Source organism: Somniosus microcephalus, chromosome 9 (assembly GCF_052327205.1).
Source record: "Somniosus microcephalus isolate GS21.2 chromosome 9, FLI_Smic_1.0, whole genome shotgun sequence".
NCBI classification, from domain to species: domain Eukaryota; kingdom Metazoa; phylum Chordata; class Chondrichthyes; order Squaliformes; family Somniosidae; genus Somniosus; species Somniosus microcephalus.
In genome coordinates, this window is record NC_140995.1 from 21,897,187 (window position 1) to 21,905,639 (window position 8,453).

At 43.8% G+C, this 8,453-nt stretch overlaps 1 protein-coding gene across 1 annotated transcript; it reads left to right on the top strand.

The window, feature by feature from the left end:
• The first annotated feature begins 582 nt into the window (after positions 1-582).
• Positions 583-7,128, top strand: fam110c (family with sequence similarity 110 member C). Its single transcript, XM_085996426.1, has one exon. It carries the CDS (start codon positions 886-888, stop codon positions 2,011-2,013), a length of 1,128 nt encoding a protein of 375 aa, XP_085852552.1. The 5' UTR covers positions 583-885; the 3' UTR covers positions 2,014-7,128.
• Positions 7,129-8,453: the final 1,325 nt, after the last annotated feature.

An 8,453-nucleotide genomic window follows, 5' to 3' on the forward strand; every position in this document is an offset into this window, starting at 1 on the left:
AAAGGTTTAAAGGCTGATCACACTAGCCTATCAGAACCCTGTCAAATACACTGTTAGTATTTCTCTGCTGGAGTGAAATCGCATTGTTAGTAATAACAAATGTGTTAACACATTTGAATGAAATTCCTTTATTGGTTATTTTGACATAGGTGCTAACCTACTTATTTTAAATAAGTTAACAGCTATGCAAAATAGCAAAAGGATTTGAGACAAACATTAACACAGTCATTACTAATATCTCACCCCACTTATGTCCTGTTGCATGTTATCTTTATCTAAAAAGAAAGTACATTTTCTCTGCTAGTCTGCAAAATCCTAATGAGTTTACCCATTTGCTGGTAGGTTGTGATTCTATGATAGGCGAGAAAGGGGAGAGAGCGCCGGCTGACAGAAAATATTCGAAATAAACATGAATTGGGGCCTGTCCTTGCTTGGGGCTATGTAACGTGGATAGGTCGACCCATCCCTCTTCTGTTACACACAGCCTGCTCCCTGATGATGTCATGAAACCCTGGAGCTAAGCCACGATTTGCTGTGCTTTATTGCAGGGGGCGGGCCTCGCAGCAAAGGTGAATCAGTTGAAAGGGAGCCAGCTTTAGTAAAAGTGAAGTCAGTGTCCATGACAGCAAGTACTGCTTGCTGGATGTCAGCGCCGAGCACACGACCAGAACAGCTGCACCTTCTTGGATTGTGAATTACCTCTGGGAAATTAGCAAGAAACAAACAAAAAAGGATACAAGAACAAGAGACAAAAAAGGATACAAGAATTTGGACCTTTTCTTTTAGGGAGGGTGCTTACATGACAATCTTTTCTCCCTCTTTGTTGAGTTTTAATTTGTTGGCAGCTGTTTGTTTTCTCTGTCTGGATCGGCACCGTTGAGTGACATGCCGACTGAGATCTCCCACACTCCGAGTCTGCAGCCGGAGGTGAGCTCCTCGCTGCCCCTGAGAATCCTCAACAAGGGTCCCAGTTACCTCCGCCGGCAGATGGAAGGGGACAACCGGGGGCGGCTCAGCGCCGTGGCGAGACTGGCAGCCGACAAGGCCAAGTACGTGAAGAGCCAGCGGGTGATGGCGAGCAAGCAGGAGCCGGTGGGCTTGGGCAGCTCGGCTTCGGAGGGCGGCAGCAGCACCACCACCACCACCACCACCACCACCAGCGAGAGCGACCTGGGCACCAGCGCCAAGCGGCCGGGCCACAGCAAGTCCGGCGGCCAGGACTTGCAAGGGTTGTCTACCACCGCCACCACCACCAGCACCAGCCTCTTCCAGACGCCCTGCCAGCAGGCATCAGCCATCGCCAGGCGCTCCAGCTCCAAGAGGCAGATGAGGCCGGACTCCTTGGTCATCTACCGGCAGAAGTGCGAGTTTGTCAAGGGGGCCAGCGGCGAGAGCCCGCGGGGCAACCAGAGCCTGGTCAGGAGGCTCTTCCAGGGCGCGGGCAGGGACAAGCAGGTGGCCTCCCCCGAGGTGCCCAAGGTCATCATCAAGGAGGACACCAGGTCGGACAGCCTGGAGAGCTCGCAGGTGGGCAGCGAGCCCGAGGGCAGCAGCCCGCTGCCTGGCATGGTCAACCCAGCCATGCCACCCCCTGGCCCCCCGGGCAGCGGGCAGCGCGGCAAGCTGGCGGCGCCCGGGCGCCTGAAGGAGCTCAAGGGCAGGGGGCTGCACCGCTCGCAGTCCGACATCAGCTCCAGGTACTCCAAAGCCTTCTCCGAGTTTGACAGCTTCTTCAAGTACTGCGGCCTGGACCCCGAGGTGGTGGAGGACCTGGGCCGGGAGAAGTTCTCGTCCGCCTCCGACAGCCTGGCCCTCAAGATCCGCAGCGTCAGTGTGCCGGGCTCCGAGAGCGAGTTCTCCCGGCACAGCGGCGACAACGAGCGGCTGCTGGAGGGAGAGCTGAGCGAGCAGAACCCTTCCTCCTTGTCCGTCATCGAGCGCAACGCCCGGGTTATCAAGTGGCTGTACGGCTGCAAGAGGGCCAAGGAGTCCAAGGCTGCTGTGCTGGTGTAAGCTGCTCGGTAGCTCCGGCCCTGGACTCGGCCAGGCCAGGGGGAGGCAACCTTGCATCGTCCAATCTGGCTAACGCATGGTCTGGGATGAGTGCACTTCATTTCTCGCTTATATCTGTGTGTGTGTGTGTGTGTGTGTTTATTTCAACATCAGTGCCTTGATGCAAAAGAGAGAACATGTAAACTGGAATGGAGTTACTGCAGATGCTAGAAATCTGAAGCCAGAACATTAAGTGCTGGGAACACACAGCAAGTGAGTTCGCATCTGTGGAGAGAACAGACAATTTAAAGTTGCAGGTGGGGAATGCTGTCCCCCCTCTCTCTTTTCACTATCTTAACAGAGTCTCCCTGAGAGGGGGGGGGAGTTTAAAAAAAATGTTATGTCTACCTTTTTGACAGGTTTAGAGATATTCTGATGGCCTCAGTTCAGAGTTTCATAGAGGTTACAGCAATACATACTCATTAATATTTTACTTTATTTAAATCATAGTGAGGTCATGGAACAACAACTTGTATTTCTATAGCACCTTTTAACGTGGTAAAACGTCCCAAGGTGCTTCACAGGAGTGTTATCAAGCATAATTTAATACCGAGCCACATAAGGCGATATTAGGGCAGATGTCAAAGACGTAGGTTTTAAGGGGCGTCTTAAAGGAGGAGAGAGAGGTAGCGAGGCGGAGAGGTTTAGGAAGTGAATTCCAGAGCTTAGGGTCTAGGCAGCTGAAGGCACGGCCGCCAATGGTGGAGCGATTAAAATCGGGGATGCTCAAGAGGCCAGAATTGGAGGAGCGCAGATACCTCGGAGAGTTGTAGGGCTGCAGGCGATTATGGAGATAGGGAGGAGTGAGGCCATGGAAGGGTTTGAAAACAAGGATGAGAATTTTGAAATCGAGGCGCTGCTTAACCGGGGGCCAATGTAGGTCAGCGAGCCCAGGGGTGATGGGCGAACGGGACTTGGCGCGAATTAGGACATGGGCAGCTGAGTTTTGGATGACCTCAAGTTTACATAGGGTAGAACGTGGGAGGCCAGCCAGGAGTGCATTGGAATAGTCGTCTAGAGATAACTAAAAAATGGATGAGGGTTTCAGCAGCAGATGAGCTGAGGCAGGGGCGGAGACGGGTGATGTTACAGAGGTGAAAATAGGCGGTCTTAGTGATGGCGCCGATATGTGGCAAGGTTGCAAACAGCCTGGTTCAGCCTCAGACAGTTGCCAGGGAGTGGGAACTATGAGGTAAGCAGAATATAAATCATCCAACAAATTTGACAAGTTTCTAACATTTAAAGTTTCAATGACTTCATGAAAAGAGCTGGCAAACCTTTTCTCCACTGTTTACAAATATCACAATGGTATAATTCATACAGAAATAATTATCACATTACTTGCATGCAACAACTCAGTTACAGAATTAATGATCAACTCATCTCCCTCCCACCAAGCAAAATGGTTTGCAACATACCTTTTCATTAAGCCAATGACATTTTAAAGTTAGCAGTATTTCTTCTGTGGCCTCACCTGGACTGAACTGCCTACAGCATAGATTTAAAACTGTCTTTATCACAAGGTTTCTTCTATTGCTTTTTATTAAAGAGATTAATTTTATTTTCTGTGTTCAATACAGAATCTGTAAAATGCAGACAGTGTATTCATTTTAAATGGTATTGTCACCTACAGATGTTGGCCATGTGAATCTGTATGGATCATGGAAAGGCAACTGCATTTTATTTAAGAAAGGTCTTAAAATAGCACCGGATTAATTGAGCTACACAGGGTAACTGGAAGTATATTACAACTGTATCACCTCACTTCTGTGTAATGTGGAGCAGCATGAATTGTTAGACGATTCCTGTACACATTTGTCGCAGATCACAAAAGGCAACAGTTTTTCACACCAAAGATATTTTGTGACAGTTTCAAAAATGTAATCTTATTACAAGTTTGTAAATATATTTTTATTCCAAAAAAAAAAGATTTTTATTTCAGTGTTTGCTTTCAGATATTCATGCGCAATGTACTATTTCCCAGTCAGTTGATAAGGGAGGAGATATGCGCCCAGGTTTTCTCAATGTTACTCTGGAACTGAGCACTAGAGGGGCACAAGAGGGGCTGGGGTGACTCAGTAATTGAGTAGGTACAATGGTTGTGATTGGCACCTTTCTTGATGGCACAGATGAGACTTAAGAATTCGATTTAAAGGAATCATAGGCACAAATGTTACCATCCTGTGACACAATATATTGCTGCACAAACCCACTGCATCATGGGGCTACTTTGAAGCCTTTTTAATTATAAACTGCTGGCGTTGACTTGGGTTGTTGCCACCATCTTGTGCTGCACCGAGTGGATGGCTTTGTACTTGGAATAGTTTAGACTGTTGTTAAATTTGAACTCAAATTTTGATCCCTCCAGCCCCTTAAAATGAACAAATGCTTTCATGCCAAAAAAAAATGTTTGTTTATGGTGACTAGGAGAAAAGACACTTCTAAGTCTACCTGGCTGTCCCTGAGGTCTGTCAGTTTCCCACTGCCTGGAGAGATACAGAATGAAGCTGCCTCCAGAGTCAGATATGCTTTATATTTATATCCTGATTGTACAAAATACCATGGCTATATATGTCTTCATTAGAGATATTGGGGGTAATTTATGGGTGATAGTATAAAACGAGCGACATTGATTAACCGCCCATTATACATCTCCGGATTTCCATTTCCATTGACTTCGATATCAATATCTCCCATTTTATATGATCAACCAGTCAAAATTACCCCTCTATGTGTGTGTGTGTGAATGGTGGGTGGGAGTGTACTGGTCCACATTACCTTCAGAATGGAGGTCTTACCAGGGCCCAACCAATACAACACAGCAATAGACATGAGGTAATGACCTCACATGAAGTCTGTGCTTCTATCTGGAAAAACAGTTGCCAGTTACCATGAGTGGGAAGTAGAAAGAAATGAACGAACCATTTTTAATTTTGTTTCTTTTCCCCCCTCTCCATCTTTCTATACCTTGCCAACAGGGCCAATGGGTGACCTGCTCCCAGGGCTCTTTTTTTAATTCTCAGGATATGGGCATCACTGACAACGCTGGCATTTATTGCCCATCCCAAGTTGCCCTGAGAAGGTGGTGGTCATGGGCCTTCTTTTTGAACCACTGGCAGTTTGATAGGCCACTTCAGAGGGCAGTTAAGAGTCAACTACATTAGTGTGGGATTAGAGTCAATTTAGGGTAAGGACAGCAGCTTTCCTTCCCTAAAAGACTTTAGTGTAGCAGTTGGGGTTTTATGACAATCCAGCAGCTTCATTATCACTTTCACTGATACCAGCTTCCTATTTCTAGAAATTTTGAACTGAATTCAATTGGTCTAACTGCCATGGTGGGATTTGAACTCATTCTCTGGATTATTAGTTCAGATTTTTGGATTACTAGTCTAGTAGCACAGCCACTACACTACCGTACCCATCCCTGTCAAGGCTGCTGATCAGTCAGTACCTAGGAGGTGTGCAAAATTGTATCAGGGAGCCTGAGGAATGCCTGGTTTCTGCTCTGTGGCACTCCAACCTGTACTGGCTCAGATTGGAAATTCAATGTGGGGGACTCGCAAGAAAAACCCGCATCCTGCTAGTCTTTGGAACACCCAAAGCTCCATTGAAAACAAAAACTTTGTTAAGATGGACCTGAATCAGTTCTATTTGAACATGTAAGCCTATTGATACTTGCTAATATAATTTGCATGATTCCACCTTTAAAAAAGCTAAGTGTTGTTAAAAGTCTTCACAGAAACAAGCTATGCAACCTGCGAGCAATCTTGATTGCCAGAGGTATCACCTTTCACCCTACGTGCTGATTGGCGCCCATATGTTTAGTTATTTTGTGGCTGTACACTGAAGGCAAATTCATTTTGTTGTATAAACAGTAGCTAAAGTTACCTTGCCAATAACCTGTAGATATGAGGAGGAGACAGATGTTTTTTTCCTCTTACAGAAGATTTTCATATCTGCTAACTTGTTTCTGTCTAGACTTTGACTATTGAATTGCTATCAGCTCTAAGTGTCTAGAGATTCATTAAACACTTAAGGATCTTCTGTTTACTGTACATTATAATCTTACTGTTGAATAGTTTGTAAACAGAAGCATTGTGAAATGGTGCCGGGTTTCTCCCAAAAGAGAGAAAGCCATTTGTAGATGTTAACAGGTTGCAGTTAAGTAAGAAAAATGAACCACCATTAAAGCATATTGTCCTGAATTTATTATGTATTAAAAATGTTAAATGTACTTGCGTCAATGACTGTCTGGGAGATGGGTAATATCATAAATGTCATTCATTACTCACGGTTCTAAAATGTCTCCTTGACATTGCCATTTTTTTCTGAAGCTACTGCAAAAATTAAGGAGAGCACCAAAAAGACTGTATATAAATCTACAAGAATTTTGAAAATACATCCCCAGTGGGTTCATGTGTCGTCTAAACTTGAACTACTTCCAGCATGAGAAGTTAGCATTCTTTAACGTGGTGTGAATCTGGTTTTGATCCCAATTTATATTTGATAAACTGGAGGTGTTTTTGTTTAAGTTCTGTTGACCTGATTACATTGGGACTGCCTCCCTCACAGCATATTTGCAATTTAGTATAAAACAAGGAATATGTAAATGAGAGTGTTCGGATTGCCTCGCAGATCCTGCAAACATGTGCACACATGTCCTGCGCCAGACTTAAATGTGAAAACTGGAAAGGGGGTCAGAGGAAAGAGACTCACCCTCTCTACATGGGGTTTCTATTTATTACAGATTTCTCCTGCATTGTTGTATTTATGTATCTCTCAACGTGCTTTTCATTAGAAATTATTCTGGCTGGGAAACATGAACTAAAAGTAATTTGTTGCTGGAATTACTCCAACCATTGTTAATACTTGTAGGTGACTTGATATCTTTGAATGAAAACGTTGTAAGTACTGGTGTTTGTAAAGGAAAAGACCAATTACTATATATTGTGAAAATAAATCAGTATTTTATATTATAACAACATATACCAGGCAAGTAAAGCTGCTTTATGTAAAGAATTTAAGAATGTGCTTGTACTCTATTCACTAATAAAATAATACTTTTATAAAAAAAAATATATGATGTTCCTCCTGGTCTTCCTACACATTACTCTAAGCATGGGCAGGTGAGGGCCCTCAGGCTTCTGTGAGTGCCATTCGGTTAGCAACTACTAGAGAGGCACACTAATAGTTAGAAGATTACTCTTTATCCAGAGAGTGGTCAGAATGTGGAACTTGTTACCACATGGAGTAGTTGAGGAGAATAGCATAGATGCATTTAAGGGGAAGCTAGATAAGTACATGAGGGAGAAAAGAATCGAAGGATATGCTGTTAGGGTTAGATGAAGTAAGATGGGATGAGGTTCATGTGGAGTGTAAACACTGGCACAGACTAGTTGGGTCAAATGGCCTGTTTCTGTGTTTGTAAATTTTATGTACTTATCCTCCAACTTGGTGTTGCTCACTTCCTCCCGGTGGTTCCCACTGAAGTCAATAACTCACCTTGAATGGAATCCCATACAAACCCATATCTTACGCTCCATGGTACACTACATTGGAGGGATCTTGGGATTTTAGTGGACAGGTCATTAAACCAGAAGTACAATGTTCCCAGGTTGTTTAAAAAAGCAAACAGTATGTTGGGACGCATAGCAAAGGATATAACACAAATCCAGAAAGATCATTTTAAAAATAAAAACAGAAAATGCTGGAAATACTCAGCAGCTCAGGCAGCATCTGTGGAGAGAGAAACATTCAGGTCAATGACCTTTTGTCAGAATTTTTAAAACTGTATTTGACCCCGGTGAGACCACATCTGGAGTACTGCGTGCAGTTTTGGTCTCCCTATTTCAAAATATATATTCAGTTATTCAACTTAAGAGAATGCTGTATGAGGAAAGATTGACTAGCCTTGGTTTTTTCACTCTTTAAAAGAGAAGACTGAGAGGGGGGGGATATGATATAAGTGTTTAAAATTATCCAAGGTTTGGACAAATTGGATCCAAGTAAGCTTTTCTGCCACGTACAGGATTTAAGCACAAGGGGTCATATTTACAAATGAAGGGCAGCAAAATAAAATAGGAAATGCAGGTGAAACTTTTTTTACTAATAGGATGGTAAGTATGTGGAGCAGCTTAATGACAAATGTGGTGGAACACAAACCTTAATAGGTTTCAAAAAGGAACTAGGCAGGTTTTTATGAACAAATGGGATTTACAGTTATTAGAAATGTACCAAGGCAATACTGTGAATAGATGGGTTTGATGGACCAAAGGTCTTCTCATGCTTGAACTATGTTACTGCGTAATTCATTCCTCAATTAGGTGGGCTATTTGATGCTTCAAAATTTAAATAATTCAACCACTATTATTATATAAACTTATTCTACAGGAAACTTTTTT

Bases quoted from the DNA above. Each gene is read 5' to 3' on its own strand.
- fam110c (XM_085996426.1), top strand. From the start codon at position 886: ATGCCGACTGAGATCTCCCACACTCCGAGTCTGCAGCCGGAGGTGAGC.